The sequence below is a fragment of the Juglans microcarpa x Juglans regia genome, chromosome 7S (assembly GCF_004785595.1).
Source record: "Juglans microcarpa x Juglans regia isolate MS1-56 chromosome 7S, Jm3101_v1.0, whole genome shotgun sequence".
Classification (NCBI taxonomy): Eukaryota; Viridiplantae; Streptophyta; class Magnoliopsida; order Fagales; family Juglandaceae; genus Juglans; species Juglans microcarpa x Juglans regia.
Genome location: NC_054607.1, coordinates 15,569,146 through 15,587,442, shown reverse-complemented (window position 1 = coordinate 15,587,442; position 18,297 = coordinate 15,569,146). Strand labels below are relative to the sequence as shown.

The 18,297-nt window shown below is 37.8% G+C and overlaps 1 protein-coding gene across 1 annotated transcript; it reads right to left on the bottom strand.

Moving 5' to 3' along the window:
* Positions 1-14,083: 14,083 nt before the first annotated feature.
* LOC121240856 lies at positions 14,084-14,788 on the bottom strand. The gene has a single exon (XM_041138383.1). The coding sequence runs from the start codon at positions 14,786-14,788 to the stop codon at positions 14,084-14,086; it is 705 nt and encodes a 234-aa protein (XP_040994317.1).
* Between the last annotated feature and the right edge of the window lie 3,509 nt (positions 14,789-18,297).

The following is an 18,297-nucleotide window of genomic DNA, read 5'->3' as shown; positions in this document are numbered from 1 at the left end:
TTCTACCTAAAGCACGTAATTAAAATGAGAATAGGGCATGTATAAGAAGGCAAGTAAAGCTTTGGGCTTCCATCAACCGAATCCAAGACTCTGACTTTTTCAATCCAAACTATATACACAATTAAGAATTATAGCACCAAATTCCTAATTGGAAGATATGACATTATATTCATTTATTTTCTCAAATTTAATTCTAAAATCTATTCTCCCTTTACTTACCATAGTTTTCATATATAAAAATGAATATCGATCTAAAGATGACACTATGTTCTCAAACAATAATGCAGCAAAAGATCACATCAATGGCATGAAAAGCCTATTTAAGTCACAATCATATATTCATAATCCTATAGCTCAACAAAATCAAACCATAGTAAGATTTAATATTGTCTCAAACTTATAATATCCAAAACAAATAGAGAATTAAATCCTAGAGTCTTAAACAATAAAGTTTAATCTATAAATTGAAATAAAGTCAAAGTATTTTCAACAACCAATTTCCGCCCTATACTTTATCCAAGATTTAGTTCTCCACGAAAGAACTAAAAATAAATAAAAATAGTAGGAAAGAAATCGCTAATGATATGCTTATATAGGATAGGAAAGAAATCCTAATGTCTTCATATTCTCGCATAAAAAGTCGCCTAAATTTTAGGACTCATCTTAGCAGCCATGTATGTACTTCAGGAGTTCGAATCTAGAAATCCTTGTTAGAGACAAATTTGTAGCCCTTTAGGATAGCTTTCCAATGCATCAATAATCACATCAATCAAATATTGGAGTGGAAAGTTATGATCAAAATATTAAAGTATGTACAGGTTATCTTTTAGCTAATTTCAGACTGTCTTTTTCTCTTGATCCGAATTACTCTTAAATCCCATCATTATCCTTATTTGAAGAGCACTACGCTCGTTGAAAGTTCTTAGGTTGTTCCAACGTCTTGCCCACTTGAAAGTGCTCTGAATTTGACTGGGTTTTGACTTACTCTTTTATAGACTTTGAAATTAAACATAAAAATCTACTCAGGACTATCCTAAAGTAAATAGAAACTCAATTCAAGAATGCACATTAAGATATCACCTATGGAAAAATAATTCTCTAAAGTTCAAATCTGATTAGATTTATCTCCCAAACTTGTGCTCAATATAAGATATCACCTAGCATTGAAGGTCAGCCGATCCGATACCTTCAAATCTCATAAAGCTTTGTCTCCTAATGTCTCCCATTTAAAAAATGCAGATTCAATCAAAGCTCCTTGTTCCTATAGTCGTAGACCCACAACTTCATATATGAGTAAACTTATATACTAAGCCTATAGATCTTAAAACTTCATATCTTAATAGGAATCATTCCTTAAAGTCTCCAATTCTAAAACTTTAACTCTTCCGAGTGATCTAAAGTTGTTACCTTCCTTAATTCACAACTCTCATTTCTACTCCACGATCCTGACAGCTAGGCCATGCTACCTTTGATTTGTAGCAGATGCTGTCCTGATTCCCCACTTCAACACCTCAGTTTATTCAAGCCTAAACATCTCAAATTTAAACCTAAATATGCTAATCACTCAAACTTATATTCATGTATTGAGTCCTAAGGACTTTTGGGTTTACCAAGAGACGTATTGTTCTAATACCACCCTACAATGCCTGCAAGTTTCGCTCGGGATTCAATGGAGCTTGAAGGGTTGGGACATGTAACACAAGGTTACATACCCTCGATCATGATAATTAGAGACGCAGTGCACCTAACATACATCTAATAATATGCAGTATTCGTAGTAGATAACTTTTCTTTTAGCAATACACAAGTACCATAACACTATATCCCAAAACATAATAATAACTCCATCATATTCATATAAACCTATAATCACATAATTCGTTCAGAAAACTAAGTTAGATTATTCATAAACCAAAGTAGGCTCCCTAAAACATGGGCCCACTTGAACCTCAGAAGATAAATACTTAGTAAGGTTATGAGATCCTAATCCTTATTCTATACTTCCTAGAATTTTCATGATCTCGTCCAATAGCATTGTTTTGACTTCCATAAAATGGTTAGCTAATACAAACCTATTCTCAAATGTGAGAAACTCTTCACAATATGTTATCTAGTGTGGCTCAGGATTAACCCTCAAATTTCCTTCAGTACCACTCACCAAATATATGATAATCTCCATATTAAAGTCTATTAGTTGGAAACACTCATCCACTATGAACTTTGTACCACTCGGTTCTCGCCACCCTAATGTTATCCTCATCCATTTTGGTTTTATTGATCCCTGTCACAGCTTCTACCATTCAAAGCCTATTGATGATACTTTTTCGAGGATAACTCCCCATCCTATAACTTGGGTCATGATAAAAATAAAAGATCCCAAATGCTTGAAAATGTTTCATGACTTACTCAATACATGTAGCATGGCATGTCATATAACAAAATGAATGTGTGATAGATGACGTGGCATATCATTGCATGTAACAGATAAGCATAAACTGTAATAAATGACATGGCATGCATATTATAATAATTTATAATAATCATAAGTGACAAGAATCTAATGATAACAGTCTTACCACCTTACATATATAAGTACACCGAGAGTAAGGTAGTGACTAATTTACAATGATTAGTGTTATGAAAAGTGAGCGTAAAAGTCGTGAATAGAAATGAGATATTTCTAAGGTTAGAATATGTCACTAAATACTTAGAAACATAAAATCACTGAATTATAGAAAAAATTGCAAAGTTACCTGTCTACTTGTGAGAAATTATAATTTTACCCCTAAAATAAGAATTTTGCTACTAACTCCAAAACTTACCAAATTTGTATTCCTCATGTAAATTGTATCATAAATCCAAATATTGTGTAAAAAAATTAAAAACAAAACACAACTATGAGAAGTACTCCTTGGCCGATTCATATATAGGCCCAAAACTTTATTTTTGTTGCACTTCGACAAACCATCAACTAACATGCTTAAATTGATTTTTGCAACACTCAAAAATCACATCATTAGTTCCAAAATCATGCTAAAAAATCAACATATATATTTAGTAAAAGTCTTTAACTCATCACATCAACAAAAATATGGTTAATTACACTTTGTCCTCTAGAACTTTTACTCAATTCACAATGTGCCCCCTGAACTAAAAATTGCAATAAAGTGGACCCTCTTACTTTCAAAACGTACCAATTCCCTCCTTCCATCTATTCCCAGAGTGAAATGTAACCGAAAAATCGAACACTTACTTCTCATGTGCCTAACTACCACTACAAAGACAAAATCAACCCTGACTTCATCGAGACCAAATTCGAAAACCCTAACTCCTTTTTTTCTCTCCAGACCCTTGACTTCATCGACCCCAATCTCTTGGGGAATTGGTTTTTCGTGGTAGATGCACCAATCTGAGTGGCTTCAAACATTTTGGGCAGTCTTCATCGAATTTATCTCTATCTTATTCGCGCAGTGGGTATTCTAGAGTTGAGTCAATCTCGAATTTATCTCTGTCTTCTTTACGGGCTTATTTATTATTCCATCTATGTGCATCTTCAATATTTGTGCATTGACATATGTTCAATTCATTATACATGAATTTTGCATGGCAAATGTTTCGGTTTTAAGGATGTCTATGTCCAAAGTTTCGGTTTTGATGATGTTTGTTTTCAACGTTGCTTTTTTGGTGATGTCTGTGTCCAATGTTTAGGTTTTGAGGATCTCTATGTCCAATGTTGCACGTGGGTGAGTCCAATGTTGTATGCTGGATGTGTGGCTGAGTGGCTTTTAGTGGTCTCAGTTTGAGAACAACTATCTTAGGTGTTATTGTATGTTGTTGTCAGGTTGTGATAGAGGTGGTCCCTTGCATAGGAAAAGGGACAAATTTATCTGTTTGGTCCAATGGATCCCTTTGTTTACTTTATGTTTACTGCTTGGTTTGACTACTTTTAATTTTATCTGTTTGCACCAATACTAATTTAATTGACAATATTTTATAGGATGGCTACGAGAAATTGCTTTTTGAAGTCCATCATGGTGGGGAAATTGATAGGTAGCACAATGGAGAATATGTTCGGGGTAAGACTGATGTGTATCATGAACCTTATTATGAGGATAAGTTGTCCTTGCTTGAGATACAGACGATTGTGACCAAGTATGGTTACATTTAAGGTGACCTAGTCTACTATAGATAGCCTGGCTTGGGGATGCATAATGATCTTCACTTGCTTACATTGACCATGGTGTGCTGTCTATGATGTGTTGTCTATGGTGGCTGCATATGAGGGTCAACAAGTAATTAATTTGTATCTTGTGTCTCATTCAAGAACTACAGTGCACCAGTCTAATTTGGATGATCATCACATCGAGGAGAATGTGAGCGAGGATGAAGAGGAAGCAGAAGCACGTCACTTTGGACTTAACGATCCATTTTGGAAAGTAGTGTTGAGTAGTGAGGATGAGTTGTATGACATTGATGTCAGCACAGTGTGAACATCAAGGTCGAGGTCGAGGTCGAGGTCTGCACAACCAGTGTTCATTGGTGTTTATGGTGAAGTGGCACTTGATGATAAACAGCCATAACAATCTCCCTCAGATGCTGGACACAAGGCTATGGCACTGAAGGAGAAATTGTGGCAGGCAGCCTCAACATACACCAAAGGGACTTTGAGAGAGCTATAAAGGAATTGAAAGCCCTTAGTGAGCTTGCATATGACTACTTGAAGGTCATACACCCATCACAATGGTCTAGACCTTGGTTTAACACATATTGTAAGTCTGACCTAGTAGTAAATAATCTTAGTGAATGTTTCAACGCGTATATTCTGCAAGCATGAGATAAGCCAATTGTGACTATGGTGGAGACTATATGGAAGAAACTAATGAGGCAATATCAGTTGAAAAGAGAAGGAATTGGTAAATGGGAGAACAAAATAACACCTCAGATAGTTGAGAAGCTTCAACATGTGCATGATTTGTCCACCTATTGTACTCCAACCTATGCAGGAGGTGGTCAGTTTGAGGTTAACAATGCTGGTATGCAATATGTGGTTGATTTGAGCAAGAGGACCAACTCATGTTTGAGATGAGACATGATAGGTATTCCATGCCTTCATGCATACACATGTATTGCGTATTCAGACCAAGACCCCAAGCAATATGTGCACCATTACTACAGTGTGAATATGTGGAGGGTAACATATGAGTCTTTAATTTACTGTATGCCTAGTGAGGATCAGTGACTCACTACCACATACGAGAAGCTCACTACTCCTGACATTAGGAAACAACCTGGGAAGCCAAAGAAACATCTAAGAAGAAATGAGAACGATCAACAAGGAGCAAATAGATTGAGGAAAACTAGTGTGACTATGACATGTTCAAGGTATAAGGAAGCTGGTCACAATAGAAGAAGATGTCTGCGTCAGAACACAGGCACACCCTTCTTTACTTTTGCAGCAAAATTTCAAGCTGCTTCATTTCTAGATGAATTAGTTAGTGGCTAAGTCTTCCTTATTTACAAAATGGTATTAATGTACATATATGTAGAGAATCTTGATTCCATTCATTTACATTTAAATGTGATATTAGGTCATTTCACAATCACCACTGTCAAAGCCTTCACAGCCAACAACCCAATCTAGGCAAATTGAGCACACTCCACTGTCGTCACCTTCGCAGGCAGCAAGCCAAACAAGTCCTACAGTGCAGACTCCCCTGCCAGAGCCTTCGCAGGCAGTAGGCCAAACAAGTCCAGTAGTCCAAACTAATCAACTGCAAGCCAGTGTTGGTTGTGTGCCAAAGTTGATAGCCAAACTAGCACCCAAGAGGCGGTCTGCAAGACTTGAGGGGCACCACTCACAGACTAGTACACGGTCACATGTGTTGGTGAACTTAGAAGTTTATACAAGCAATCTAGCAAAAGGAAGACTGTGTTCTTAGGGCAATCTTGGAAGGGGAAGGGTGAAATTCAGAGTTGGTGAACTGCCACCCAACACCCAATTGCCTCCTGCCAAGGCTAATGCATCAGTGCAGAAAGGGAAGGGTGTAGAGTCATCTTCAAATGTGAAGAGGATGAACCAAAATCAAAAGGGGAAGCGGAAGAGACCCCACTGGCAATATTGACTATTGTTGTACACAGAAAATGAAATAGACTACATTAGGAATTAGGAAAGGGACTAATACTACTTTTGTTGCATGTACCCCAATAGTTATGCTTTTTTTAGTTTTATGGTGTTATGGTGACATTCCAATTGAGGGATTTTGATATGTATTACCACCATTTCACATCATTGTACTGAGACATTTTGGATAGGGAACAACCTACTCTTGCCACCAAATTCAATACAAGTCCAAATTACATACAACAAACAAAGTCAGCAGAACAAGTGATATCCAATAGAACAATCAAGTGCAAAACAACAACAACAGTCAATACACATCTAGAAAATTACATTAACCAATCTCATGCTATCTTCAAGTTCTTGCAACCTTCATCACCATCATGGGAAATTTTCATGCAGATAACGGCAACAACCAGAACAATTATAGTAACGCCACACCATATGTAGTTATTATATTTCTTGCGCAAGTCTTTAGATTTTTCCTTCTCCTTATACAACAATGCTTGGATATGCTCCCTGCACTCCCTCTCCATCACCAAATTAGCCTCCAATTCTGACTTCTCAATCTTCAGCTCAAGACTCCGTATCCGGAGTCTATCTCGTATCTAGCCAACGACATCTGCACACGTGGAACAAAATTTATCATCTACCCAATCAAAAAATGTACAACACTTGTCTCCACCCCCATGTTGACAACCAGGAGTCCAATATGGCATCTCCAAAACTTGTTTTTGTAGTTATCATCTGTAGTTGATACTCTTAGACGTGCTTGTTGATTGCAACGGCAAAATGGGCCATCCGATGGTGTTTTACCACCCCAACTTGTGCTAAATGAACCATTTGACATCTTTCACAACCTGCTGAAATATACGTGTTAGTCAAACACCAATCTTCAACAAATGTATTGGAATATTGGCATCACTTCCTTATGCTATAGTTCTTTCACCTGGGAAAGAAATGAGTTTGAACACCAATCTTCAGCAAATGGATGCGAAGCCCCTGTTCTACTCCTCAATGAGATGCCTAGATGCGAAGTACGGTAGATATTGAGGGATTTTGACTACAATGAGGAGCACAAGGACCATGAAGTCGATGAAATCAAGGGTTATTTTGTCTTTGTAATGGTAGTTAGGCACGTGAGAAGCAGATGTTCTATATTTCCATTACATTTCATGATGGGAATAGACAGAATGGGGGAATTTGTATGTTTTGAAAGTAAGAGGGTACACTTTGTTGCAAGTTTTAGTTTAGGGGGCATATTGTGAATGGAGTGAAAATTCAAGAGGGCAAAGTGTAATTAACCTACAAAAATACCAAAACACCAAGTTTAGGTCAAATAGAACTAACCCTTGATGTTCTTGGTCTAAAACTTTCTAAATCAACTCCAATATCTCAAAAGTCCATAAATAATCTCCTAACATGTTCGTCATTCAAACTTAAGTGATAGCATGCTTGATTAAGCAACCAAAACCACATAAATACAACCTACACAATTGGTCTACATGAAAACCTCAAAACCGTGTATAGCATGCTTTGGATTCGAAACAAAATCACTAGATCCTTGATTTTTATAAAATAAATCTTCAAATAATATAACCACATACCTCGCATATAACCATTAAAACTAGCATGACTTGGGAAACATTTCATCCAAACAACAACTCATATCTGAGAGCCTCTAGATTGAGTTTTAAACAAGCTTTTGCATGTATAACAACATTCCATCAAAGATCTAAACCAATATTCTCCAAAAGTAAACTATTAACACATAGATAAAATACTCAAGAAAAACATACATTAAGATCAAAGCTATTAGATCAAGTTCTATAACAAGAAAAAAAAAAACTTTACCAAAACACAAACTATTTTGAGTCATCCATCTTCTAACACTTCAAAATCATGCAATACTCTTTTATAAAATTATTAACATGCTATGAATCCAAACCTAACTTGCATATTAATATGTTAACACTTCACCATAGCAAGACCTACCTAGGATTTCACCAAAAACTTCGCAAGACTTTCAAAGTTTCACACAAATATCAAAGCTGTCACCACCATGACCTTTGTATCATCCAACCCCACTTTCACCAATCAAATGTGATGCCCCCAAACCCCCACTTGGGCTGTAACTTAAACTTGGAGTGTTAAGACGTGCAAGACAAGGTTACATACTCCTCCCCCCCTCCCTGGTTCATGACAATTAATATGCAATGCATCCTAGTATGCAACTAGCAATATGCAATAATGGCAACGAAAAATAGGGTGACTTATAAAAATTTATGCCAAAATGAACCAAATATCACATTAATATTAATAACCATAAGACCAAACATAAGGATATGATTTCTTTAATATAAAATGCTTAATCCAAGTTCCATGGTTAGATCAACTCTTTCATACGCTCTAAAGTATGAAGAGTGCTTATGAGTATCAAATTATATCTAGTCTTCGCTCAAGGTCTGGCTTCTTTTCAATCATCTATACCCAGCGGTCCGTCCTGTTCATCCTTTTCCGGTCCTGACACAACTTCTATCATTCGAGAGGGAATCATAATGGGTCCATAAAGGTGAGATTTACTTGAAATCCCAGTAAGTTAAACAACCAATTTGCACAGAGATAAGATAGGCATAATTAATGATAAATATGAGATGCATACAATGCAGAAAAATCATTATGTCTCCCATCCACCTAACGTTAGTGGGTGCATAAGGCATGTAATTCGACGAAGTAAGGTCGAGTTCATATGATTATCTGTTTATGACGTATTCATCACAGTGTACGGATCGTTGATGGTGCGGTAACTAGCAGGAACACACGGTGCAAGGAGGGAAGCCGTGTTGTGTCCACCCTATGAACAAGAATAAAAGCTCATATGATAAGGATCACTCGACGCAAATCATGTGATATGTTATGATAAGAAAAGTTCTGATTAAGAATCAACACGAAAAAGAAAGTTAGAGAAGTTTTCTAAAAATGCCAATCTCTATTACAAGTCTTTTGAAAATGGTCAAATGCATATGTCAAGTTTTTGTTTAAGTCAAGTACATGTCCATGCAAGCATTTCATGATGTACCCCTTGTATGCTTACGTTAACTATTGTATGTTGTGTGATTACTTGCTAAGATTTCTTGAAATCTCATTGTGGTAGTTTACACTACCATTTCCCAACAGGAATGGTAGAAGTTGTTACAGGAATAGAAGACGATACCTATGATGAAGAGGAAGAGAACGGCATCTCCTCCTCCGGAGAGGATTTTGCCTATGATGGCCACTAGTTGGCCTGAGCCCTCCATCCTGGAGCGGCATGAGGCTATTGATCGGGAGATCTCTAGAATATTGAAGTTCATTGCAGAGTTCAGACGGTGTAACAAACGGGACGACTATAGAGAAGCATGTGAAACCCAAACCCTAAATGAAGAAAAAGGGAATTTAGTTGTTTTGTGAAAGAACTTGTGGTTTAGACCTTTTGAGAAACAATATTTTGAGGAGGCCCCGTGTTTGGGAGATTAAATTTTATTACATGATATTTTGGGATATTTTATCTTCTAATACAGTTTTATGGTCATGGACAAAGTGTTAATGTTTTATTAGTTTGGTACCATGTACATTGCAATTGCTTATTATTTTTCGCTGCTACGATATTGCATACTGCTAGTGTACTTAGGTGCATAGCATATTATCTATCATGTACGAGGGGTATGTAGCCTTGTGTTACATGTCCTAGCGTTTCAGCCACCGTCCAATCCCAATCGGGGGCTGAGGGCGCCACATATAGCAATAAATGATGGTATCAAAAAAGGAGACGATAGATATCTTGTCATAAAGGGCAGTAGAGGCTACATTAGAAGGATTGGAGATATGATGGTTTTGTATGATTTTTCTAAAAGCTACTAATGTTTTTTTTTTTTTTTTTGTGATTGAGGGGTAAGTTCGAATGTGTATGGTGTTGTGTTTTGATAGATTGTGTGGGGATTGTTGTTGGTGTGTCTATAAAGCTAGAAAGACAAATTATTTGTTGGTTCAAGTGTCTTGACAGATTGTGTTCAAATCAGTGTCGTTGCATTTTAGATTTAGGTTGGGCTTAAGTGATAAATGATTCATACTATGTGTCTATGCTGGGCTTATATTTGGTTTTAGGATTATGCTTCCTAATTCATTGTATTGAGATGTTGTTGTGAATGTGTTTCTGTTTGGATTGAGATGGATTGTATTGAAGTGTTGGGCTTAAACGATGGAGTTGTAGTGATTCAAAGAAAAGCATGGTGATTGTGTTGGTTGCTAAATTGTGGATGTACAGGTCTATATATATTAAATGTGTGGAATTGGATGGAGTTTGTAAGGCCAATAAGGTAAATTTTATGGATTCTATGTATCTTATTAGGTGATAAAAAAAAGGTAGGAGACAAGGTGTGTAGTTTGATTGATTTGATGTAATGGGAAGCTTTGTATAATTTGAAAGTATTGTGTATTGATGAATTTTGGGAAGCACTTTCAATATGAGTAACTGAATTGGATGTTGACTGCATCTATAAATGCTTTGTTTAGTTGGTTGTGAAATTCCTATAACTTTATCGCCTATTGTCTAACCCCATTGTTGTTGCTTGATACATGCGATGATTCACGGACTTCACCCAACCTGCTACAATTATCCATCCATTAATCCAAGCCCAAAGGAATGAAGAAGAACCAATATAGTGGAGTAGATACTGTAAAAGCCTTCAAACGCAGATCTTGTGAGACACTACAATATGTGCAATATTATATTTGATTTTGTACATTGGTGATATGAGCACCATGATGTAGATGGAGAACAATGTTTCTCGAATATTATCCTATGTATGGTTTTGTATTATATTTGTAGAAGGTCCACCAGAAATATGATACTGGTAGTCAATATAGCTGAACTGTGAGTTTCGTATCGGATTTGTATTGGTGTTGTATAATATGGTAGCTGCATTAACAATACAAAGCCAATTTTATTACTGATGGTTGATTATGGAATTCATTTTGTAATTTTTTGTATGATTCGGACTAGGTCCAGGTTTTTATGTTTCTATATATAATGCTTTTGGGACTCGGATGAGTACTAAATATTGCCTAGGAAAGAAAAGCCATGCAAGCATAAATTGGGGAGAATGATTTTCCTTTAGCAATATGCTGTTCCATTTTTCACAGTACGTATGAATGCTATTTTTTTACCATTTGCTACCAGTTTTTTTCAACTTTAATCAGTGATTTTTTTAATAAAGAGTTAGGGTCACATGTCCAATAGTGACCCCTCTTCAATTTTATTAATAACCCTCACTTATAGCGGAGGAAAACCGTGGTTACAAATCAAGCATCTGGGGTACAAACTAAACCCAGCATGCCAAAAGAAAACTAAATCAGAAGAAATAAAAACAAGAACAACAAAACCTCAAGCAAAAGACAAAATGAGACTAAATAATATGAAGCGAAGGCATTCCGGAGTAGTCCATGCGAATAAGGCCACGCAAAGCTCAGGGAGTCTCCATCAAGTGGAAAAAAACTGAATCACTAATAGAAGCCTCATGCTTGGCTAACCAATCTGCAACTTTATTTCCCTCTCGAAAAACATGGTGAATTGAACAAGTCATGGAACTCATAATGTCAATAACTTCTTCCCAAAAGTCCTCCAGATACCAGGCCCCACATCTTTTACTCCTTCACCAAGAAATAATAGTCATAGAATCAAGTTTAATTTTCACATAATTGAGGGATAGGGATTTACAAACCTGGAGCCCATGAAGGAGAGCTAAAAGCTCTACCTGATTCTTAGAACTTGTACCATTGAACGCAGAAAAAGCATGAATTAACTTACCATGAGCATTTCTAATAATCCCACCTACGCCAGAGGCCCCCTAGTTACCCAAACTACTACCATCTGTGTTCAGTTTAACCCAACCCGCCGAAGGCCGTTGCCAATTAATAGCTTTGCAACTCCAAACGGGCCAATCAAAACCAGAAATGTGAGAACTAGCATGCATATCATGACAAATAAGACTAATCCACCGACGGACAAAATGAATGATGTCAGAGGCAATTTCAAAGCGTCCCTCCATACGCGTCAAACAACGCCTCCGCGAGAGTCTCCAAGTAATAACCACCAGAAGAAAACCCACAATAATGCCAATTTGAGATGATAGTTTCGCACGGCGAAACCAAGTCTACACCGTGTCTTTCCAATTACGGCCGTTCAGAATACCAAGACTAGCCCCAAAATGATGCCAAACAGTGCTAGTAATTTCACCTGCAAACAAGACATGATTCTGGTCTTCACAATGACCGTTAGCACAGCAATCACAACGAGAAGTAATAAGAATGCCAATACGACGAAGATGATGATCCACGCTCAGGGCCATATACCAAGCTTTCCACATTTTAATGGACAACTTAAGAGGAAGACTTTTATGCCACATCCAAGAGTGTCCTTCAAGAGTGCCACCCCCTAATACGAACAAAATTCCAAGCCGATTTGGTAGAAAACAGACCGTTATCATTTTTTGTCCATATCAGCACGTCCAAACCTAGTTTCGGGATGGCGGGGAACTCACAAGAGAACTCCCAATAGCTCTGGCAGGGAACTCTATCTTTCGGGGATAAGTTATTATCTTAGGACAGATTTACAAATATCCTCTAAAATACCATTCAGATTATCTGGGCCCACTAGCTGGAGAATAAAATCCACGTCCCAACTATTAGATAATTTACAGTCCTTAACTTTAAGGAGAGGATTACCCACAATAGGCATATCATTAGCTAAAGGACCTATTTCTGGCCATTTATCATACCAGAAAAAAAACATTCCTTCTTTTAGATGCCACTTAATGTTGTCCAAGACCAAAGGAAGAGTTTTAGCAATCATTTTTCAAAACCTAGTACCCTTAGTTGGATCAACCAGAGTCCAGGGCTTGGCACCCACATACTTACTCTTAAAAATATTGGCCCATGAAGAATTACCTTAAATGAGATTCCAAGCAAAACAAGTGTGAAGGGCTTGTTGCATATCGTCAAGATTCCTTAGTGCTAAGCCACCTTCCTCCACAGGATGGCAGATAGAATTCCAGGCAACCCATTTTTTCTTACCCTTACCATTTACCTGCCCCCAGAAAAAAGTGCTCATCATACGATGGAGAGTTTTGATAGTAGATTGAAGGACCTATAGAAGTGCAAAGAGATGGAGGGCCATACTAGAAAGAACATGCCGCAATAAAATAAGTCTGCCACCTATCGAAAGAATTTTCATTTTCCAACCTGATATTTTCTTTTGAACTTTAGACACCATATATTCCAAATACACTTGTTTGAGTCGACCCAACATAATAGGCACGCCAAGATATTTGAAGGGGAAAGATCCGTCTGAAAATCCAGTCATTCTTAATAATACGCTCTTACGACCAACTTTCAATTTATAAAGCACAGCTAAAATCTCCCGGATGGCTTTAGAGCTACCATTAGAAAAAAGCACCACATCATCAACATACATAAGATGAGAAATTATAGGCGTACCTCGGGCCTGCTAGAATTGACCAAATTTTTGAGCCTCCACACTTTGCTTGATGAGTAGAGAGAGAACTTATTGTAGAATAATAAATAGATAGGTGGAGAGGAGGTCACCCTAACGCAAACCATGGCCCCCTTGAAAAAACCCTTTAATAGTGCCATTCATCATAATAGAATACCAAGGAGTCAAAATACAGGTTTTGATAAGATCATAAAAATTAGGAGAGAAGCCAAAATAGCGAAGAACCTCCATAAGAAAAGACCAGTCCACTCGATCATAAACCTTAGCCATATCCAGCTTAATCATGATATTACCACTATGGGTCTTCTTATTAATGGAATGAACCATTTCCTGCGTAATACTAATATTCTCGCAGATACTTCTTCCCGAGATGAAAGCGCCTTGTTCCCACGATATCATTCATGGGAGGAGACCTGTCAAGCGATTAACAATGATCTTGGAGCATATTTTATAAAAACCGAACAAAGACTGATAGGCCTGAACTTATCAAATCCAGAAGGATTATCAACCTTTGGGATTAAGACAAGAAAAGAAGCTGTAAAAAATCTTGGAAGTTGTTTAGACACAAAAAATTCAGACATGGCTTCCAAGACATCCTTTTTCACAACCTCCCAACAACTTTTGAAAAAACTCAAACCAAATCCATTAGGTCTCGGGTCACTATTAGATGGGATAGAAGAAAGAGCTGAGAAAACTTCATTCACAGTAGGAACTGAGCAAATCCTAGAATTATCAGAGTTTGAAATAACAGGTGAAATAAGAGTCGACAAGTCAGGTAACAATCTGGTTGGCATGCCTTGTAGAAAAGTAGAAAAGAAATCCACTGCCCCTTGATGAAGACTCTCCGGCGAATTGAAGACCATCCCATTCGAACTCCTCATTTCCACCACTCTTGTATGTCGCTTATTGGCAAGGCAAGCATGGAAAAAATTCGTATTCCGATCACCTTCCACGTGCCATTTTAACTTAGAAAGTTGAGCCAATCTTGTATCTTCACTGCGAAGCCAAGTATCTAGTTCCGAAGACGAGACAAGAAGGTCCCTTTCCGTTGCTTCATCCCAGCTTTGATGTAGCTTATTTTCAAGCTCTTCAACGTGACTTTCAAGAGAGTTAATATGCATGGTGGTACGGCTGAAAATATGTTTATTTCATTCCCGCAAAGCCACCTTAGTATTCTTCAACTTGACTGCCAATTTAGTGAGACTATGACCAACAACAGACACAGACCACGCTTGGTGAACACACATTAAGACTGCGGATGATCCACCCACATTTGTTAAAACTGAAAAGGCGAGGGGCCATAAGAGAAAGGATCCATCTTAAATCTAATAACCATAGGAGAGTGATCAAACGTAGTGCGCGGAAGGTCGGAACATATTGCATTCTGAAAAGAATAGAGCAAAAGAACATCCATGAATACTCGATCTAATTTTGCCCAAGACAGAGCAAGACCCGACTGCCCATTGCATCAGAAATATGTTTTGCCTTTCGATTTCATTTCAACTAAACCACCCTGATGAATCCAGCCATTGAAATCCTCCATCGCGGCATTGGGACGAGGACAACCCCCTTCTCTCGAAATTATTACGAATAATATTAAAGTCTCCAGCAAAGAGGCAAGGTTCCGAACCCATAGACTGAGAACTGAGCTCCTCCCACAAGATTTTCCTCTCATTCATGCTACACTTAGCGTAGATAATATTACACAAGAACTGATAAGACCTCGTATTCACACGAAGAGAAATAAACTGCAGGCTTGTCCGGACCACTTGTACATCAAGAACATTGTCCCAAAAAATCAAAATTTTACCACCATCAGCTACATTAGATATAGACGAATCAAAATGTAAAGAATGCATCAACCAAAGAGCTTTGTCTAGAGTTTGGAATGGTTCCAAAACCGCTACAAGCTTAGGCTTGAACTTACAAACTAATTTTTTTAAACGATGCCAACAAGTGCCAATGCCTCAGACATTACAAACAATAATGGAGTCACTCATAAGGGAAAGGTAGAGGAACGAGTAAGGACCCGAAGAGAACTTCTCACTTTCTCAAATTTCTTCTTCTGATATTTTTTCTTATTATTTTTGCCTTCAGCGTCTAAATGATAATCTTTGTTTTGAGGGAGAACTTGCGGAGGAATATCAGGATCGGGCTCAGAAACAACATCATCTAACATGGGTTTCTTATTCGCATTTGTATTTACATCTTCCAAACAGGGGTCAGATTCCGTAGTAAAATTAAGAGATTCCTCCAAAATCAGAGGGTTTGTCTTAAGAAAACCGAAAGAAAAAATTGGTTTTAAGAGATTACCTGCATCCTCATTGGGCACGAGTTCCCCCTGTCCACAATATCACTGGGCTCAAGCACCCCATCTACGTTCTAAACTGTTACTGTTGCTTTTGTAATATTGATCTCCTGATCAGAGGACGTTAACGCCTTGGTAGTCAGTTGTTCAATAGTGACACCATGCAGTTCAGCAGCCTCACCATCCTCGTTCGTAGGGACTGTAGGTTTTGACGTCTCACCATCCTGCATGCTACAATTATTGTTTCCACCAAAAATTGATTCACCTTTCTTTCGGCCATTATTTTTCTCACCATGCATGAGTTTCCCCATGCGACAAGTCTTTGTATTATGCCCCTGCACTCTACACTTTCCATAATATGCAAGCAGCATTTCATATAGGATTTCCTATTTCTAACTAGTTGGCAGTCTAGGAGTGCCTATCCAGAAGTGAGAAATAGGTTCCTTGGCCACATCCATCTCCAAACAAATTCTAGCTCCATCCGTCCGAGTCGCACAACAAGTGGGATTGTCCCTACGTATAAAACGACCAATAAGTGCCGTGAATATTCGTAGAAATGATTCTTGGTAAAAATTAGGTGGTAATCCAGGAAGCAATATCCACACAGGGATGTTAGATGGTTCATGCTCTTCATTAAAGTCTGGAGACCAGTGAAACGCATGGTAATTCACTCCATTCACATTGCATGACTCACGGGACAAGGCTTTCACAAAGTCAGCCTCTGTGGTCAACCTTACGAACACATTACAGTGAAGTTTCATGGAAGAAACCACCGGGGTAGAGGACAGACCCCAACGGCTATGGATAAATGTATGGATAGCATCCAGGGAGGGTCTTTGCCGAAGGAACTTGAGTACAATGGAGAAACGGAATGGCTTAGCCGAATGATTGATTTCCTCTTTCAAAAACTGGAAGAAAATTTCTCCGTCCATGACTTTCGGTGCACGAGGGGCGACGTGGATGTCAGGCAGAGGTTGTGGAGTCGCAATAGCCGGTTCGGTGAAGGACTAATGGCCAGAAGCATGGCCATCAATGGCTACCATGTAGCCTCACCGAAGCAGCAGCGTCCAAACGAAACCCTGCGATCACAGGAACCCTAGCAGAGCAGTTTTTAGGAACAGGGGCAAAAGTGTCCGCTTATAACATTTATTGTTCATGATTAATTAATCAGTGATTTATTTTCCCGCTTCAATCATCCAATTAGTCAAATATTAATGGCTGAAATATTTCAGCCATTAATATTTGACTTATTTTGAGTTATGATGAAAATATAGCATTGAACAGTATATACTACTATAAACCACAAATATATAGCTTTGTGTATACGTGACCATGCATTAGCCGAACATGGAATTCCAAAGAAATCCATACGACACAGTATTTGCCATTTAACATTTACTGAGAAAAAGTTTGAAACAATATATATATATAAGAATAAATTGTACAATAATTAAATTATGCAAGCACAAAATAAACAGACGGTTGAACCAGCCATATGCAAGTATGAATATGCAACATTAATTGTAAAAATATATAAGGTTTATTAAAATTAACAAGCTTAGAGTAATTACAGGTGCAAGGTAGTGCAGATTTGTACTTACAGAAATTAGGGTAAATAAGGAGACTCAAGAACAGGGTAGAGAGGATCAGAAATGTTTCTCTCGAGTGAGTTCTGGTTTGAGTTCTGCCTTAGCTCAGAATAAGGTTCTCCTTTTATAGCATAAGGAGTTCCTGTTTACAATAATTAAAGTAAAATAATAAATCAATCCGTGAGTGAATAGTGAGAACAGTTTAGGCACAGGGCTCAAGGTATCATCATTGTGTCTCTCCAACTGTCCTCGTGGGCGGCTGCTTTGGACGCAAGATGACAAAATAGCATTCGGTCGTCTCTGCGTCTTCTAGCTGTCTCTGTGGGGCGGCTACTTTAGGCACAAAGTGACAATTATCTCAAAGAGGACTATGGTCGGTCTTATTTGAACTCAAGTAGTAGTCAATCATCTTCTAGCTTTGGAATACCTTCTGAATCATGACCAAATATATTACTGTTTGAAGCCTCTGAGGATGCTTCTGAATTCTCATCGTTTTCAGAATTATCACTTGTAGACTTAGACAGTTGTTGCTCCAACAATTTTATTAAATCTTTTTTGCCAAGTCTGTTGAGGACATTATCTTTAGCAGACTTAGAAGATTTCTTTGAGGATGAGCTGGTGGCTTTTCCTCTGGATGAAACAGTTGGTGAATTAGGGGCCGGAATTATTAAGGGATATTCGGGAACTGGTGAACCAGATTTGATTGCTGGGAATTCCTTCTTGTTTTGTAAAT